General features: G+C 42.2%; 1 protein-coding gene across 1 annotated transcript; it reads left to right on the top strand.

Moving 5' to 3' along the window:
• Window positions 1–1835: 1835 nt before the first annotated feature.
• Window positions 1836–19107, top strand: LOC119477699. The gene is made up of 3 exons (XM_037751796.1): window positions 1836–1947; window positions 6735–6789; window positions 17463–19107. The coding sequence occupies exons 1-3, from the start codon at window positions 1836–1838 to the stop codon at window positions 19084–19086; spliced, it is 1791 nt and encodes a 596-aa protein (XP_037607724.1). The 3' UTR covers window positions 19087–19107.
• The last annotated feature ends 2098 nt before the right edge of the window (window positions 19108–21205 follow it).

Genomic DNA, 21205 nt, shown 5'->3' with positions numbered 1-21205 from the left:
TGACCAGAGTGTGAGGATGAAGCATTAAAGCTGCAGTAGTCAGTATATTTTTGGCATCATTGGGCAGACATCCCATAATAACCTTTCAGTATATTGTAATTCAAGTGTTCTGAGAGAGAACTAGACTTCTGCTCCTCCTCATGGCTGTTTACAGACTTTAGAACATCTAGCCTGACGGGAGACTTTGACCAATCACAGGTCAGTTCAGAGAGAGAGCGTTCCTATTGGCTGAGCTCCGGCTGGTGGGCGGGGCTTGGTATTTCCCCAGCAGATCTCAACATGGCCGCCGGGTCACAAACTCTCTCATTCTACAGCTAAACAGCATCGGTGCAGTTTGAACGTTAAGGTCGAGGGTTTAATGTATTGAGATGTATTAAACCCTCCAGACAGAACGCAACGCCAGCATCAGGGACTCAATCACTTTGATTGATTTCTATTAGAATGAACGAACGGGCCGTTTAGAGCTGAACTTTTGTCAGACGCTGTTTCTATTTATTCCTGATTCCAACAAACGAGGAACGCTGGAGATGACTGAGTTACCACTCGTAATATTGTGACTTTATTGTGTAAACCTCAGATGTTTCTTCCCTCAATGTGGCCCTAATACTCGTACACTCGTACATTTGCAGTTGTTGATGGTGAAGTGTTCCAGCAGCAGAAGGACCTGCAGGATCTCTGCTTCACACACTGAAGGAGTCTGTTACTGAAAGAGCTTTATAACAGCTGACAACAAACAGACATCAAACTACTTTCTGCATTTATTAGAAAGAGTTTTCTTTTCATGATCTGTTATTTCCTCCATTAAAGTTTATTAAGCACACAGTTAAAGTCAGAGAGAGAAGGAGGGTCTGTCTTTTACACCTTTTACATCATTTATCCTCATTTCCATTCAGTCACATGAGGCTGATCATTCCTGAGCGTTGGGTTTGATATGAGTCATCATTTTCCCTCAAACATTCAGCCTGATACATAATTTATAGTGTCAGAATATCAATAACTACAGACACTAATAATGAATAAATAATATAAAGATATTGATCCAGTAGAGATGGTTCCTGATCCTCTAAGCAGGACTCAGTCCACAGTAGAGATGGTTCCTGGTCCTCTAAGCAGGACTCAGTCCACAGTAGAGATGGTTCCTGGTCCTCTAAGCAGGACTCAGTCCACAGTAGAGATGGTTCCTGGTCCTCTAAGCAGGACTCAGTCCACAGTAGAGATGGTTCCTGGTCCTCTAAGCAGGACTCAGTCCACAGTAGAGATGGTTCCTGGTCCTCTAAGCAGGACTCAGTCCACAGTAGAGATGGTTCCTGGTCCTCTAAGCAGGACTCAGTCCACAGTAGAGATGGTTCCTGGTCCTCTAAGCAGGACTCAGTCCACAGTAGAGATGGTTCCTGGTCCTCTAAGCAGGACTCAGTCCACAGTAGAGATGGTTCCTGGTCCTCTAAGCAGGACTCAGTCCACAGTAGAGATACAGACTGCAGCTGTTATTCATGTGCAGGTGTTTGTTCAACAGGTAACAGACTACAGAGAGAAACACTGCTGCTCTGATAACTCTGTTTCTTTATTAGTATTAGATCAGTTCAGACTGACAGCTGATCCAGATGTGATCAGCAGATCCAGATGTGATCAGCTGATCCAGATGTGGTCAGCTGCTGCTGTCATCAGAAACGGTCGTTGCTTCATGTGACTCTTCAGAGGAAACGACGTCTCATGTCTCTAAAGACATATTTCCTCGTTTCCTATCTCCTCGAGTCGTTTCCTCGCCTCCTCCGCTCTCATCTCTTGTGGGCGGGACTAAGACGCGAGGAGAGGAGTCAAGCCGTATAAAATCAGAAATGGGAAAGGTTTCTCTGAAGTCACGTGACGACAGAATCTTCAGAAGCGCCTTTCAACAACACGGAAACTCTGTCTCTTCCTCCTCCTCCTCATCAGAGACCAACAGCACAGGTAAGAGCTCTTTAAAGTGTTCCCATCAGCAGTTATCACCAGATACAGAGAGTTTGTAACTTCTTCCACTTGCTGCTCGGTGTCTCGTGCGCGCGCGTTGTTCAGACTCCAACACAGCAAGAGCGCGTGGCGGAGTGTTAGGGGCGGACGGGCAGTCAGCAGTGATGTCGAGCTGAAGCTTCATGAAGCTTCATGAAGCTTTGAAGCTTTCCAGCAAATTGGTTGGCAAAAGGGTTCATTTCTCTCATCTTCATGTGCAGGAAACCACCTGGTGGTCAAAGAGTGTAAAACAGGCAGATATGATCTGAACCATGTGATCAGATAAGATATTCCTGTATTAGTCCCTCAGTGGGGGGATGTGCAGTGTACAGCAGCAAAGAGGATATATAGTGCAGAAAACAAGAAGCATCAGCTAACAGTAAAAAAAAGCTTAACAAAGTGAAACAAAATATGAACCATTAAATAGGAGGAAGTATAAAAATAGGAGCAGTATATACAGTATTGACAATAAACACACTATTAACAACATTGCACAAGTGGAAAAGGATATTGCACAGCGAGAATGAAATGAAATTCCACCTGAAAATATCAGGTTATTGTCAGTTTTTGGTGTGTAAGTGTTAGTGGTCCACTGGGACCACAGATCTGTGATATTCTGTATTTAGAGCCAGTAAAGGCTGAATGACTAAACAATGAAAAACAAATCTATTACAATGTAATCCATTTATATCTATATAATATATAATATAATGTCTATTTTATAGTAAGTATATTATGAGTATATAACATACATGTATAATAAACTGTAATTGTTTTATGAGTAATGCCTCTTATGTGTGTAAACCAATCCTTTGGTCAATAATTGTATTGTAGTGAAGAACTGAACCACTTCCTGAACCAGTCAGCGGTACGGCCGGGCAGCGAGGCTTCGGACGTCATCAATGACGTCATTGGTCTAAAACGATACAAGCCTCGATACGCGCATCGCGGAAAACTTCCTGGATTACTCGACACACGCTCCGACGCCTTGGCACGTCACATAACATCAGTAGCAAACAGCTTTGACGGGGGGGGGCATTTTTTTTCACCTCATATAGGCCTAGCCTTTATTAAGTGTATCTTTAACATTATCAGGTTTCATGAAAGAAATAAACTGACAGAGAGGTGTATACATACTGCCACTTATGTGCACAGGCTCGCACGGACGCATACACATGCTGTTATGTCCACAAAAACAGGTTATAAACTGATGGTCCGTGTCCACAGCCTCCGTCCTTTCCACGCTCCCCATTCATTGTCTATGTAAGCAGCCGCGCAATGCATTCTGGTAGCGTGGCGTCGCGATTCGAGAGACTAGGCGTCACGACGCCCGCTCCTCATTTGCATAAAGTTGAGGGCTCGTCTACTTTATGCAAATCACGGGCGTCCGACGCGACTCGCCGCCTCTCCAAACTCCCGAGGATCTTTTAAAATAAACGTTGTCGATCCAAAATAAAGACAGATTCAGCAACTGCGTGGATTATTTCTCACCTCAAATGTTTTCAGAAACACATTTCAGTGAACTATTTTCGTGAAATAAGAAATAAAGTTTCCAAACGAGCCTCCAGACTGGCTCCAGTTTGAAAGCTGGGAGCAGCAGCCAACGGCGGGAAAGCGTTCGTCCAATCAGGAGCCGAGTGCCTTGTTTCTAGGGACAGCACACCAAGCGTCCAATGTTGGGAAGCGTCGCGTCCCCTCGCGATAAAAAACACCCCTGTGGACACAAACCATCACACCGTGTCCAAACCACATACATATCAGCTGTGAGCTCCAGATCAGACCGCAGCTGGAGACATAACCACTTAAAAGATGGGTTAGTTGCAATCTTCCTACATTTGTACTTTTTTATCAGAAAACACGTTTTATTTGTGATATTTACTGGAAATAACATACGATATAGCCAAGAGCAAGTAGGTTGTTATCTAGTGATCTTCTCCAGCCAACTGCCACCTCATTATGGTTTCTGTTTTGAAACGAGGAGGTACTGGAGGCTACAGATAACTCATAAGGCACGCCCTGCGTCCTGCTAGAGCCAGGGTCAAAATGTGCACACAGACGGGTACCGAGATAAACAGGCAGTTAAACAACACATTAATCTAACAGTCTGACTGATTTCTTCATAACTATAATTTAAGTTAATAAAGACTAAATGTGGATGTTTGTCTCACCAGTTGTTGTCCCTGCTCAGCCTGCTGTAGTGTAACATTAGTCCATTGTTTAATTCCACAATACTGAACAGAATAATCCAAACAGGTAGAAGAAGTAAGATGTGAGAGGAGAACAGGATGCTTTTTACTCTCTTGGTCCTCTCTTGTGCTTTAATGCACCAGGTCTGTAGGTCTACTTTCTCTCTTTTTTTTCTATTGAGCTAGATTAAAAAAAACAAAAAAAAAACAAACACTCAAATGGAGCGGATCAAAACGAGGCTTCTTACTGAAATATTGTAGTGACGGGTCATATTTCCCAGAGTTTCCATAGTTGTCTCTTTGTGCTGTGTGTTCATGTTTTATTTGAACCATTAGTGAGGTGGCTGTTATATTTTTGACAGGTAGAATGTAGTAAAGTTGGGCGCCTGGTTAGCTCAGTCGGTAGAGCGGGCGCCCATGTATGGCCAAGGCTCAGGCCTAGCCGCGGTGGACCCGGGTTCGAATCCGACCTGTGGACTTTTCCGCATGTCATCTCTCTCTCCCCCTTTCCAGGACTCTATCCACTGTCCTATCAATAAAATGCTTAAAAAATGCCCCCCAAAAACAATAATTTAAAAAAAAAAAAGAATGTAGTAAAGTTTCACTAGTGAACGTTATTACATATAACTGCGAGCGTCAATGCCTGTGCTGAAAGTGTCAGTAATCAAGTTAATATTTTCATTTACATCCAGGACAACTGACCCGGTTTTCTCGGCTCATTTTATCTAAACTAATCAGCCGTTCCTCTCAATGTGAGTGACAGGAAAAAATAGGAACCGTGTATCCGACAGAAGTTCAGACAAAACGTGGCGCCGCGCTGTCCAGTTAGGACCCTCCAATAGAAAGCAATGTAATCAAGCCCAAGTACATGTCGTTTCCTAAATGCAAAACTATCACTGTTTTGTGCTTTATTTTGCATTGCAGTGTTAAGTCCTTCCATTACCAAACTGTATGACTTTATAGCCTAGCTGTAAAAGTATTTCAGTTTAGTTTTTTTGTCAGGAGATAATTCAGCTGAGGGGGCACAGTGACCTTCTCGGGCAGGCCTGGACCCCCATGACCCCCACATAACGCCCCTAACGCCGACGCTGGTGTTCACACCAGTTCCTGCTGTCAGCCCGTTAAAGTTCCTGTTAGTAACTTGTTTCAGGTATAAATCATTGCTGGTCGGTGTCTCATGGTCTCTCGTGTGTCTCATGGTCTCTCGTGTGTCTCATGGTCTCTCGTGTGTCTCCGCTGTTCAGACTCAGACTCCAACACAAACTCCAGTGAAGCACCAAAACCTCTTGGTTGTATCTAGTGAAGCTGTTAAACAGTGTTGGCCGCGGTCGGAGGACGCGGGGGAGACCGTAGCTTTGGTCTCCAGGACCGGAGTCTCTGCTGTACTCTGCTCCTCTGCTCCTCTGCCTGCCTTCACTCACACACCACGCTCCTTCTCTCTCTCTCTCCACCTCTCCCGTGCATGCTGCTCACTCCACACTGCAGAAGAGTTAGTTTAGCTCTGAGAATATCTAGTGAATGTTCAGTGGACGTTTGTGCAGAAATAACTGCTGCAGCTCCTCCAGACCAACAGAGGTTTCCCGTGTCTTGTGAAGTGACGGGGCTCCGCAGAGAGAAACGTTATCGTCTCCGACCAAAACTCCGGCGTCTCCCCCGTTCCCTCCGGCCGCGGTCGGGAGGCTGAGGCGGGAAAAGCCAACACTAGGATCAGCATTGATTCATGGAGAGACCTTGGTCTGGTCAGCTAACATTACTGCCAAGCAGCTGAAATATAGAGTGATATTGTGCTTTTAGCTGACGTGTGTCTCCTCACTGTGTTGAGCGATGCTCCTTCATGTCTATGGAGGAGCTGCAGCAGTTATTTCTGCAAAACGTCCACTGAACATTCACTAGATATTCTCAGAGCTAAACTAACTCTTCTGCAGTGTGGAGTGAGCAGCATGCACGTGAGAGGTGGAGAGAGAGAGAGAGAACACGCGCGGTGTGTGAGTGAAGGCAGGCAGAGGAGCAGAGACTCCGGCCACACGCGAGCGCGCATGGGATCCCGACCCGGTAGTCCCGTCCGTTTAGTTAACAATTGTTTTCTTAAATTGAGTTTTCATTCATAATCAATAATTCTGAAACATGAGAGACATTTTTCCAGCTTTAAAGAACAAACCTGTGTTTTAGTGATTTAGCACATTGACTAGAAATCCTTTAAAAACATAACACGTTAACTTTTACAACAGAAATTCATAGAGAGCTCATCACTGATTCGATACTGTTCTATATCTAATATTTTACAGTTCCCAGTAAAACATGTAAAGTTAAATATGTGAATCTATTTCCCCGTTTCCAGTCGTTATGCTAAGCTAGACTAACCAGCTGCTGGTTTACCATTTTATACGATAATAATGCAAATGTTATTGTTTTTCTGAAATGCTAAAGTGTGTAGAAGTTGGGCTCAGACTAGACGGGCGTGTCCCTTCAGTGTTTAATCCTGTCGGTTACCGTTCAGTATCTGATGACATCAGAACAGCTGACAGGAAGTGAAGGTTACTGACTAGTTTTTCTATCATCCAGAGAACTCAGACGCTGCTCCATCATCAAGCTGCTGTGAACACGTTACCATGGCAACGTGAGTAACACCAACGTTTACAGTTTTACAGTACATCAATACATTACTATATTATTTCATCAATACATTGCTGCATTATTACGTCAATAAATTACTATATTATTATATCAATACATTATTACATCAATACATTACTACATTATTACATCAATACATTACTACATCAATACATTAATACATTACTACATCAATACATTACTACATGACTACGTTCTTGCATTATTACATTAATACTTTACTACATTACATTACTGCAATATTATATTACTACATCAATACATTACTACATAGATATATTACTACATTACATCAATAACGTACTACATTATTACATGACTACATCAACACATTACTACATTATTACATCAATACATTACTACATTATTACATCGATACATTACTACATCAATTCGTTACTACATTACTACATCAATACGTAACTACATTGTTACATCAATAACGTACTACATTATTACATGACTACATCAACACATTACTACATTATTACATCGATACATTACTACATTACCACATCAATTCGTTACTACATTACTACATCAATACGTAACTACATTGTTACATCAATACCTTATTACATTATTACATCAACACATTACTACATTATTACATCAGTACATTACTACATTATTACATCAACACATTACTACATTATTACATCAATACATTACTACATTATTACATCAATACATTACTACATTATTACATCAACACATTACTACATTATTACATCAACGCATTACTACATTATTACATCAACGCATTACTACATTATTACATCAACGCATTACTACATTATTACATCAACGCATTACTACATTATTACATCAACGCATTACTACATTATTACATCAACGCATTACTACATTATTACATCAACGCATTACTACATTATTACATCAACACATTACTACATTATTACATCAATACATTACTACATTATTACATCAACGCATTACTACATTATTACATCAACACATTACTACATTATTACATCAACACATTACTACATTATTACATCAACACATTACTACATCAATGCATTACTACATTATTACATCAATACATTACTACATTATTACATCAATACATTACTACATTATTACATCAACACATTACTACATTATTACATCAACACATTACTACATTATTACATCAACACATTACTACATTATTACATCAATACATTACTACATTATTACATCAACACATTACTACATTATTACATCAATACATTACTACATTATTACATCAACACATTACTACATTATTACATCAACACATTACTACATTATTACATCAATACATTATTACATCGTCACTATACCGCACCGTTGTGACGAAAAGAGAGCTGAGCCGGAAGGCAAAGCTCTCGATCTACCGTTCAATCTTCGTTCCTACTCTCACCTATGGTCATGAGGGTTGGGTCATGACCGAAAGAACGAGGTTGCGGGTGCAAGCGGCCGAAATGGGTTTCCTCAGGAGGGTGGCTGGCGTCTCCCTTAGAGATAGGGTAAGAAGCTCAGTCATCCGTGAGGGACTCGGAGTAGAGTCCTTGCTCCTTTGCGTCGAAAGGAGCCAGTTGAGGTGGTTCGGGCATCTAGCACGGATGCCTCCTGGGCGCCTCCCTTGGGAGGTGTTCCAGGCACGACCAGCTGGGAGGAGACCACGGGGAAGACCCAGGACTAGGTGGAGAGATTATATCTCTACTCTGGCCTGGGAACGCCTCGGGATCCCCCAGTCAGAGCTGGATAATGTGGCCCGGGAAAGGGAAGTTTGGGGTCCCCTGCTGGAGCTGTTGCCCCCGCGACCCGATTCCGGATAAGCGGTTGAAGATGGATGGATGGACATTACTACATTATTACATCAACACATTACTACATTATTACATCAATACATTACTACATTATTACATCAATACATTACTACATTATTACATCAATACATTACTACATCATTACATCAATTCGTTACTACATTACTACATCAATACGTAACTACATTGTTACATCAATACCTTATTACATTATTACATCAACACATTACTAGTGTGTACATTACAACGCTACTGAGGCTCCTGACGGTGGATTCAATCAATCAATATGTCTTGTTTGTTCCTTGTTACTGATGGAGAGTTCAATCATCCAATCCACCAAACAACTCAAAACAAGAGTGAATACCAACAGGAGAATACACTGTTTACCATTGACGGAGCATTTTGGCAAATATTTCTTGGGCGCTACCCACATAATCAGCTGTGCTGCTCATCCCACAAATGCATGATCCTTACAAGTTGGACATCATTGCGAAGGTAAATAAACAGGCTTTCCAACCATGTAAAATACAATGACCATTAGCATTGTAACAACAGAGAAATAATCCACCAAACACAAGTTTCCAAACTTTGTTTTTCCAATTTATTTATACTTTTTAAAATATTAAGCTTTTTCCACATTTTTTTTACAATGTAACTCAATGGAGAAAATCTTCAAATCCTCTTAAACCTACTCCACTTTGAAATGCTACTGCTTGCGCACACTTTCAGCTACAGACTCCATTTAAACTTTAAATGGGTTACAAGTCTTTGAACTATTAAGCTATGATTCAGCTTTTTGATTATTTTTTCAGAGTTTCAGATTTTATAATGGGTGTGTATTGCGTGGATCGTTTAGGGCTTTAACTGAGGGGGTCTTTTTCAGGTAGTACCTTCTCTGTGTTTTCACCAGTCATTCCCAACCATGACTCAACACTCAGCACTACTATAACTATTACTAATACTACTACTGTTGCTGCTGCTGCTACTACTACTACTACTACTGCTACTGCTACTACTGCTACTACTGCTACTACTACTACTACTGCTGCTACTGCTAATACTACTACTGCCACTACTACCACTGCTACCACTGCTACTACTACTACTACTACTACTACTACTACTGATACTACCACTACTACCACTGCTACTACTACTACTACTACTGCTACTGCTACTACTACTGCTGCTACTACTACTGCTAATACTACTACTGCCACTACTACCACTACTACCACTGCCACTACTACCACTACTACTACTACTGCCACTACTACTACTACTACTACTACTACTGCTTCTGTTCCTACTGATTCTACTACTACTACTACTACTACTACTGCAACTACTACTACTACTGCTACTGCTACTATCACTACTACTACTACTGCTACTACTAGTACTACTACTACTACTACTACAGCTGCTGCTCCTTCTGCTACTACTACTAATACTAACTACTACTACTACTGCAACTACTGCTACTGCTGCTACTGCTACTACCACTACTACTACTACTGCTACTACTAGTACTACTACTACTACTACTACAGCTGCTGCTCCTTCTGCTACTACTACTAATACTACTACTACTGCTATTACTACTACTACTGCTTCTATTCCTACTGATTCTACTACTACTACCACTACTACTACTCCTACTACAGCTGCTGCTCCTTCTGCTACTCCTACTAATACTACTACTACTACTATTGCTGCTACTACTGTTACTACTGCTTTTGCTACTAATACTACTATTACTACTACTACTACTACTACTAATACTACTGTTACTACTACTACTACTACCAGTGATGTTACTGCTACCACTACTACTATTATTACTGCTCCTGCTCCTTCTGCTACTAATTCTTCTACTATCACTACAACTCCTAATGCTACTTTCCACCCAAATACCACTTTCTGTGTAACAACTTATAGATTTTAAAGGTTCATTCAGTGAAAATACTATTTATGTCCAAGCACTTATAGTTTTAAAGGTTTATTTTACCCAAATACTACTCTCTCCCTCTCTGTCTCTCTTTGTATTTAGCAATGAAGTTCCTCTGTCTGATATATATACAAAGCATTTCTTCGTTCTGCCTATTCAGGAAAATTCAAATTTACCACTTTTTTTTTTGAAATCAAGATCTTTTTATTGGGTTTTTTTTGCAGTATATAGCAAAAGTACAGCGCTATTCGGTAACCAAAAAAGAATGACAGGTATGAGTATACATTATTAGCAGCTGGCACCAATGCCAACAAATAAACAAGTCAAAACAAAGGATGTATATAAACAATAAAACAATCCCTCCCCAGTCACTGCCAGCTCGCCATATGGAAAGCTAACTGTCACGCCAATGACTTGCGATGAATGATTGAATACTTTGTGATGTAGTAAAGCTGCACTTAGTAATCAAGTATTTACAGTGTCTGGAATGTATCTAAAAAAAGGCCCCATGCTTTCAGGAATCTCCCATGTGAATATTGAAGCGAGTATCTGATTTTCTCAAGCTTTAAGCAAGACATGATGCCCGCCAACCATTGTGTGTGAGTGGGAAGGGCAGCGCCCTTCCACCTGAGCAGGATTGCTCGCCGAGCCAGAAGGGAAACAAAGGATAAGGTGCGTCGTTTTTCTGCAGTTAATTGCGTCTCACTTCCGGTGACCCCGAACAGAGCAACCAGAGGGTTTGGTTCTAATTTGACGTTTAACACCTGAGATAAAGTTTGAAAGATCTCCGTCCAATAGTTTGTAAGACTAGAGCATGACCAGTACATGTGAATAAGGGAGGCTTCAGCGCTTTTGCACTTGTCACAGTTGGGACTAATCTCAGGATACATGCGAGACAGTTTGGCTTTTGAGATATGAGCCCTATGCACCACTTTAAACTGAAGTAAGCAGTGACGAGCACATAGAGAGGATGAGTTAACCTGCTTCAGTATGGAATTCCACATATCCGGTGATAGAGAGAGGCCTAAGTCCTCCTCCCATGCTGCTCTGAGCTTGTCCATGGGGGCACGCTTCAAGTCTGATATCATGCCATAGACAACGGAGATAAGCCTTTTGTGTGATGGATTTAAAGAAAGGATCGTATTGACAATTGTCGCGTCTGTCGATGCAGAGCTGGACAACTGAGAGAGCACAAAGCGCCTTGCTTGTAGATATCTAAAAAAGGTGGACTTAGGAAGACTGAATTTTTTGCTTAGCTGCTCGAATGATGCCAAAGTATTATCTACAAATAAATCTTTGAAACGCACAATACCTTTCCTGTGCCATTCTTGAAAAACAGGGTCCTGAATAGATGGTTTGAAAAGATGATTTGACGCAATGGGGCTTAGAGTAGAGAAGCTGTTCAAGTCAAAGTATTTCCTGAATTGAGCCCATATTCTTAAAGAATGTTTAACTACCGGGTTCCTAATAGATTTCATTGAGGGGAGCGGAAGCGAGGATCCAAGCAATGCAAGAACAGACAGGTTATCGTCCGAGTGGAGTTCCATCGCTACCCAGTAAGGACAGTCGGGCTGATTGTAAAAGAAGGACCAAAACGCAAGACATCGCAAGTTAGCAGCCCAATAATAGAAACAAAAATTTGGAAGTGCCAGACCACCAGTAGCCTTGGTTTTTTGGAGATGTACCTTGCTAAGACGGGGACGCTTACCCTGCCATATATAGGCGGATATAATTGAATCAAGTTGATTGAAAAAAGATCTGGGGATAAAAAGTGGTAGGGCCTGAAAGAGGTAGAGAAATTTGGGTAGGATGGTCATTTTGATGGAATTGATACGCCCCACGAGAGACATGGAAAGAGGTGACCACTGTTTCAGTGTTTGTTTAATCTGGTTTAACAGAGCAATAAAATTCTCCTTAAATAAATCTTTGTACTTTTTAGTAATTGAGATGCCCAAATAGGAAAACTTATTTTTTTCAATTTTGAAAGGCAGGTTGGTAAGGTCTAAGGCTCGTGCTTCATCATTGATGGGAAAAAGCTCGCTTTTGTTGAGATTTAATTTGTATCCCGAAAATTGACCAAACTGATTGAGCAACGACAGAGCGGGGGGTAGTGAGGTACCTGGGTTTGAGACAAAGAGCAAGAGGTCATCAGCATAAAGTGAGACCCTATGCTCTGTGTTGCCCCTCCAAATACCAGATATGTCCCTGCAACTGCGGAAGGCTGTGGCAAGCGGTTCGATGGCTAGATCAAAAAGTATGGGGCTCAGAGGGCACCCTTGACGGGTTCCACGATGTAAGTTGAATGGTTTAGATGGTTTAGACTGCTGGGAGTTAGTACGAATTGAGGCTGAGGGAAGCAAATATAGTAGCTTAATCCACGAGGTAAATTTCGGGCCGAAACCAAATTTGTCCAGAACAGCAAATAAGTAGTTCCATTCAACGCGGTCAAATGCTTTCTCCGCATCGAGAGACACAACACACTCAGGCACTTTCTCAGATGCAGAGTAGATGATATTGAATAGTCGTCGTATGTTAAAGTACGATTGTCTGCCCTTGACAAAGCCAGTTTGGTCTTTGGATATAATTGTAGGAATGACATTCTCCAGTCTACGGGCTAGGACCTTAGCCAAAATTTTTGCATCTGTGTTTAAGAGGGAGATGGGCCTGTAGGAAGCACATTCGGTTGGGTCTTTACCTTTTTTAGCAATGAGAGTGATATAAGCCTCGGTAAATGATTGAGGAAGGGAACCTTGCCTACAGGATTCAGATAGGACTGAACATAACTGTGGGGAAAGTAGCGAGGAGAACTTTTTAAAAAATTCTGCCGGGAAACCATCGGGACCCGGACTCTTACCTGACTGCATTGAGGAAATTGCTAAAGCTATTTCTGCCTGAGATATGGGCTCTTCCAGTCTCTTCCTGAAGTCCAAAGAAAGTTGGGGAATATTTAGACTGTGCAGGAAGTCAAGAATTACATTACGATCGGCCTGAGACTCTGAGGTGTAAAGCTGGGAATAAAAATCCCTGAATGTCTCATTAATTTGTGAATGATCTGAAGTTATGTGACCATTTGACATTCGGATTTTGGAGATATTTTGTTTTGCTTTGAAGCCTTTGAGTTGGTTGGCTAGCATTTTGTCAGATTTGTCTCCATATATGTAAAACCTGGCCTTGTTTTTTAAAAGCAAGTGTTCAGTTGAGTGAGTTGTAAGCAGGTCAAATTTGGTTTTGAGTTCTAATCGTTTTTTATAAAGGTCTGGACTTTGAGTTTGAGCATATTGTTTGTCTATCTCTCCAATTTGGTGGGCCAGATCTAAGCGCTCTTTATAGGATTTTCTCTTCACTTGAGCAGTGTATGCTATGATCTGCCCCCTAAGATAAGCTTTAAGAGCATCCCATACAATTAGGCTAGAGGTTTCAGGGGATATATTAGTAGTAAGAAAAAAGGCTATCTCTTTCTCCATATGTTTCACAAAATTATCGTCAGACAGTAGGGTTGAGTTAAACTGCCAGTGCCTGCTCCTCTGTGGGAGGCCAGGGAGGGACATGGTCAAACCAATAGGAGCGTGGTCTGAAATGACAATACTCTGATAGGCGCAGGACTGAACCAGCGGGACTAGTCGGTTGTCGATAAAAAAATAATCGATCCTGGAGTATGTATGATGGACGTGCGAGAAGAACGAGTATTCCCTATCGTTTGGATGTAGAGAGCGCCACACATCACAGACACCGTAGTCAGAGAGAAAGGCTTGAATGAAAGAGGCTGATTTACTTATTGTGCTGGGGTTAGTGGAAGATCGGTCTAAAACTGGGTCTAGCCAACAATTGAAATCACCACCAAGTATGAGAGAGTATGTGCTGAGGTCTGGCAGCAGAGAAAACAAATGTTCGAAAAAACCTACATCATCTGAGTTAGGGGCATACACGTTCACAAGCACTACCAGTGTGTCATATCATTTCCCAGATACAATAACATATCGACCGAACTTGTCAGCAATCACATTGTATGGTTCGAAGGAAATACTTTGACTGATAAGGATTGAAACCCCTCTGGCTTTGGCTTGAAAAGCGGAGTGAAATTTCTGCCCCATCCAGCCTGACAGAAGACGACCACTGTCTGAACTGCGAATATGGGTTTCTTGCAGGAAGGCTATTTCTGTTTTAAGTTGTTTGAGGTGTGAGAAAACCTTCTTTCTTTTAATGGGGTGGTTCAAACCCTTGACATTCCAGCTCTGTAGTTTTAAGTGCCTATCCATGCAGCTTGACTAAAAAGGTTAGGACGTGAGCACAGTATTCAAGTGGTTGCTTTAAGCTACAGCTGTAGCAGGTCAGTGGAGACCAGGAGTGACTAGTGTACAGTAATAGGTTTGTGTAAGTTACTAAGGTGTTACTGGCAGTGACATATCCCTTCCCCCCACCCTCCTCCCCAACCAAGAAAACTGCTAAAAAAGAAAGCAGCAAGCTCTTCAGAACAAACATTGCACAACAACAACTCTTCCTGTCTTAAACTAAATTAACTGCTGCTCCGGTATATATACAAAAGTAGATTTCAAGCACCTCTAAAACAATATTTTGGCTTAAACAATCAACTTTATGAACTGTGGAAGCTGGGAAGCTCTAGCACGAGTTTCAGAAATCAGAAATCAAAATTAAAAACAAAATTTCAACAAAACCACAGAAGCAGGAATCAGACAGTCATATGGAATTGTGATTTCAAAGTAGACAGAAAAAAGAGAGAGGAGAAAAAAAAATGGATTCACTTGTGCCATAGCAGATAGCTAAGTAGTTGAATTAACGGTACAGGACAAGACCCACTTAAGTACTAACAAACGTAGAATAACCAGTCTTTAAAATGATAATTCCAGCTTGAAATGTGAACTAACTGTTCAACTGGCCCTTTAAAATACAGCGCAGATTCTAATTGAAACGGCATCACACTCAGAAAGGGCAAAGCTGTCATATGTGATAACAGCTCCAGAGAGCCAGTATAGAACCAGGCTAAATAAAGTAATGTTTGCTTGTAAATGTTTGCAACTGTCTGTATATGTAGCTTTACAAGAGAGCATCGCAGAAACACGTGCATAGTCTGGATAAATGCACATGTTCACCGATGTAAACAAACCCACGTGACAGTTACCATGCAGCACTGCGTGTAAACTGGTAGGGCTATAGACAGTGCTACCTCTCATCCAGTGGGTCCATAGTTACTAAAGAGTCCCTTTATGAATGTTCCGGTGACCTGCGGAGGCTGCTGATGTACTTGTGTGCCTCGTCCACTGAGCTGATCCACTTTCTGGCTCCGCTGTACGGAGCCGGGCTGGGTAGAGCAGAGCAGGCTTCTGTCCCAGTTGATAAAGTTCTGCCATCACGTCTCTGTGTTCCCCCCGCTGGTTCACAACTTCAGGGCAGTAGTCCTCCAGAACACGGATGGGCTTTACCTCTCCGCCGTGCCTCTCTGATGAGCAGATCCTTCGCCTGATACCGGTGCAGGCGGAGAATAACCGGGCGCGGTCGCTGTCCGGGGGCCGGTTTAGCAGCTAGGGAGCGGTGGGCCCGGTCCAGTTCTGGGAGGGATGGCAGTGTCTCGGTACTGAACACCTCGCGCAGCAAATTTGAGAAGAATTCAGTGGGGCGTCCGCTTTCAATGGACTCCGGGAGACCCAGGATACGGATGTGCTGGCGCCTGCTTCTCTCCAGGTCGGTAACTTTGGCCTTTAGCCTAGCATTATCCTCGCTCAGGGTGGTGCACACGTTCTCCAGATCCACGACTCTTTGGCTGAGGTCTTCTGCAGCTAGTTCCATGGAGGAGACACGTTGGCCGTGGTCCTCCACTGTGAGCCGTGTTTGGTCTAGTTTTGAGTCCAGCTGGCTGAATGATGTTCTGAACTCGGTAGCTAGCGCATCACGGTGTTGCTCGAGCAGCGTGGTGATAGCCTCCAGTGTTAAGCTAACGTTAGCATCTTCTTTTTTGCTCCCCTTGGCTCCTTTTGAAGTCATTGTGAGAAATAAAAGGGTCGGTCAGGAGAAAAATTAGATAAATAAAAAAAAAAGGTTTTGTTTTGGCGTGGAAGTTAGAGGGCTGGATGGTATAAAAATGAAAAGTTTACCGGAGCACCGGCTAGTGCGTCTACTCCATCTGCCTATCGACCGGAAGTCCCCAAATTTACCACTTTTGACAGTATTACAATTTAGCTTCCAGCTTTTCTAGCAATGTAGTTCAGCTCTTAGCTTCTTTAGCTAATGCAGTTCAGCTTCCAACTCTGCCAGTTGTACATTTCATCTTCTAGGGTTTTCAGCAGTGCAGTGCATTTGAGCTTTAACATTTTTAGGCAAGTAATTTCACATTTCTGCATTTTCAGCAATGCTTTGCAATAAATTTCAGCTGTCAGCATTCCCCCACATTTTCAACAGGAAATGCATTTTCCAGTTACATCAATACATTCCTGCATTACTACATTATTACATTACTACATCACTACATTATTACATCAATACATTTCTACATTATTACATTACTGCATTATTAAATAACTGCAATATTACATTATCACAGTAGAACTCAGAAACTATTTAACTTAGGAACTTTAAATGTGGTAGAATGGTTGACAGGGTAGTCTAGTTGTGCCTTTTGGGGGATGGAATTCCAGGGTGCCTAAAGCTTTTGAAATTTTGGCCAAAACCTGTGATTTTTTTTCCAGTTGAATTTCGTTTCCGGAGTAGAACTCGTTACATTAGTTCAAAAAAGGGCAAAACCTTTGGCCTTACTTTAGTAGGGGTCAAGCAGTGAGCGGGGGTAAATGAGCCATGCTCACTTTTGCCTTGTTATTACACTAAATGGCATTTTATATTAGTAGTCTTTTTTGAATGAATGTCTTTACTTTTCTACAGGAACACCTCATCCAAATATGACATCCCCTGCAAAGTTCTGATCCCTCCAGGATCTCCTGCTGTCTACCAGCTGATACCAAAGAAAGAGAACATTGGAAATGTAGAGGGAATTACTCTAAAGAGAGTGACTCTGGGTGAAAAAGATCCAAACAAGTCAAACAAAACCATCTTGCTTGTGGGTGAAACCGGAACAGGAAAGTCTACTCTGATCAACGCTCTGGTCAACTACGCCATGGGAGTGGAGCGGGAGGACGAAGTCTGGTTTCAGATCGTAGAGGACGAGGAGAAGAAAAATCAATCAGAGACTCAGACATCAGATGTGATCGTGTACGAGATCTTTGGGTTTGAAGGTAAAACTCTGCCGTACTCTCTGACCATCATCGATACTCCTGGATACGGAGACACCAGAGGGATTGGAGAAGATGCCACCGTTGATCAAAGATTATTTCAGTTGTTCCGCTTAAATGACGGAGTTCATGAGATCAATGCAGTGGGTCTGGTGCTGAAAGCAACTGAGAATCGACTGAGTGACCGACTGAGGTACATCTTTAACTCAGTGATGTCTCTGTTTGGAAAAGACATGGAGAAGAACATCGTAGCCCTCGTCACACACTCCTATGGTTTGACACCTGAAAATGTTCTACAGGCCCTCGAAGATGCAAACATTAAATGTGCCAAAGATGAAGAGGATGAGCCTCTTCATTTCATGTTCAATAACTGCCAGAGCACTCAGAAAACAAAGAAAAATAAGGTTGCTCTAAAAGGTGCCTGGGACTTAACAAAGGACCAAATGGGTCAATTCACTGATTACCTAAAAGAAACGTCACCTCAGAACCTGAGAACAACTGTTGAGGTGTTGGATACACGCACCAGACTGGCAGCCTGCATCCAAAACCTGCAAGAGAGGATCGAGTTGACTGAAAAGAAACAGACAGAAATAAAACAGACTCAGGAAGCTCTGAAGAAACATGAACAAGAGATGAAGAGCAATGAGAAGTTCACAGTAGAAGTTGATGAGCCCTACAAAGTTAAAGTACCTGTCAGTGAGGGGAGATGGTGGGCGCTTTGGTTAAATCATGGAGGAGCTGTCACCTGTAATGTCTGTCAGGAGAACTGTCACTATCCATGCACACTGGCCTGGTACACAGAACACTGTGAGGTCATGAAAGGTGGCCGCTGCACTGTATGCACTGGGAAGTGTCCTGCATCAGTTCATGTGAAAGAAAAGTTGATCTATGTGACCAAGACAAGGAAAGTTCAAAAGACCCTACAAAATGTGAAGGAAAAATATGAAAAGAACGAGGCGGGAAGTAAGAGCAAGTTGAGCCTTTTGGAAACTCTTGAGAAGGAAATGGAGGAACTTCAGAAAGAAAAGGATCAGTTGTTGGCAGAGTCCTTCCAGCATGTCATCAAACTGGAGGAGATCGCCCTGAATGTGGACTCACTGTCCACTCACGACCACGTGGACTTCCTGATTGAGAAGATGAAGGAGAAAGAAGACACAGAGAAGGTCCAGAAACTGGAGGAGATGAAAGGTCGAATGGAGAAAGATAAAGGAATTAAAGCAGCACTGTCGTACAGGTTTGGTAAAATAAAAGCAGCATCATGTCACATTAGTTTGTAAAAACAACCACAAAGAGACGCAAAACAACCACAAAGATTCAAAACAACCACAAGGAGACGCAAAACAACCACTAATAGATGCAAAACAACCACAAGGAGACTCAAAACAACCTAAAAGAGACGCAAAACAACCACAAAGAGATTCAAAACAACCACTAATAGATGCAAAACAACTACAAGGAGACGCAAAACAACCACAAGGAGACGCAAAACAACCACTAATAGATGCAAAACAACCACAAGGAGACGCAAAACAACCACTAAGAGACGCAAAACAATCACAAAGATTCAAAACAACCACAAGGAGACTCAAAACAACCTAAAAGAGACGCAAAACAACCACAAAGAGATTCAAAACAATCACAAGGAGACGCAAAACAACCACTAATAGATGCAAAACAACCACAAGGAGACGCAAAACAACCTCAAAGAGACGCAAAACAACCTCAAAGAGACGCAAAACAACCACAAGGAGACGCAAAACAACCACAAGGAGATGCAAAACAACCACTAATAGATGCAAAACAACCAAAAAGAGACAGCTAACAGCTCTGGTCTTAAATGGAGTGAGGACGCCCTCTGGTAATAATAATAATAAGAATAAAGCTGCAAGCAGCGATGATCGGGCCCTCGCCCACGCGTGCACGTCGGGGGAACGCGCACGTCGGGGCACGTACATGTCTTCAGGGCAAGACTCTTATAAAACATGTCAAATTTGGGGAAGATTGGACAATGTATAGCCAATTTACAACAACTTCCTGTTTCCTGTAGGGGGCGCTATGACTATCACGCATAATACCACATATATGTCTTCAGGCCTGGTCCATTATCCAGCTTGTGAAGTTTGGAGCAGATTGGACTATGTAAAGTCAAGTAACAACAGCCTCCTGTTTTTTGGCGAAGAAGCTTTTTCGCCGCCACGCCACGGCAACATGGTTCGATAACTTTTTGATCTTTTGATAAGTTTTCTTCCCAAAGGTCTTAAGATACTACTGACCAAGTTTCAGGTAGATGTGATTAATTTCTGAGGCAGAGTACATCAACGTGTAAAACATGATATTTCCTGTTACCACTAGGTGGCGCTATGACTGTGAGTCAAAATTTGCATATGGATGTTGTCAGACAGGGACCTTTATCAGGCATGAGAAATTTGGAGCATATAGGTTAATGTACGACAAAGTTACAACAACTTCCTGTTTCTTGGCGAAAGGCGCTTTTTCGCCGCCACGCCACGGCAACATAGTTCGATAACTTTTTGATCTTTGAGTAACTTTTCATCCCAAAGGTCTTAAGATACTACTGACCAAATTTGAAGTTGATCGGGTTAAATCTCTAGGAGGAGTTCGTTAAAGTACAGCGCCTGGAAATGGTAAAAAAACGCCATAAAATCCAATATGGCCGACTTCCGGTTGGGTTTACGGTATACCTCCAAGAGGGTTTTATTTACGTCTCGTCATGGTACATATACCTACCAAATTTCGTAAATTTAGGGGAAACGTGTCGTCGGGGCTACTCAATAGGGGGCGCTAGCGAGCCAATTTGCCACACCCGAGCACGAAACCCATATCAGATATTTATTTCACGCACGTCTGACACGTGTGCAAAATTTCAAAACGCGTTCATTATCCCAAGCACCTCATTTTTACGCGCAAAGACATAATAGAATAATAATAATAAGAAGAATAATAATAATCATTTGAAATACAATAGGTCCTCGGACCGACGTTGTCGGTGCTCGGGCCCTAATAATACATTTTATTTGGTGGCACCTTTCAGGACACCCAAGGTCACTTAACAAAGATAAAATTATACATTAACAGATAAAAACAGCCGGACATGACAGAGACACATTTAGGCAGACTCATATGATGAACTGATGGACACTACAGAGAATAGGCCAGTTTGAACAGGTGAGTTTTGAGGTGGGATTTGAATGTTGTAATGGTGTCAGACTGCCGGATGTGAGGAGGGAGTGAGTACCAGAGCCTGGGAGCAGTGCAGCTGAACACATTAGCTCCCATGGTGCTGAGGTGTGAGGTGGGGGGGGGGGTCTGAAGACCAGCTGATGAGCAGCACAGGGAATGGGAGGGGATATACTCCTGAAGGAGGTCAGTGAGGTA

The sequence above is a fragment of the Sebastes umbrosus genome, chromosome 19, assembly GCF_015220745.1.
Source record: "Sebastes umbrosus isolate fSebUmb1 chromosome 19, fSebUmb1.pri, whole genome shotgun sequence".
NCBI lineage: Eukaryota > Metazoa > Chordata > Actinopteri > Perciformes > Sebastidae > Sebastes > Sebastes umbrosus.
Note: the sequence above shows the minus strand (reverse complement) of the source record. Positions and strands in the feature narration are given on the sequence as shown.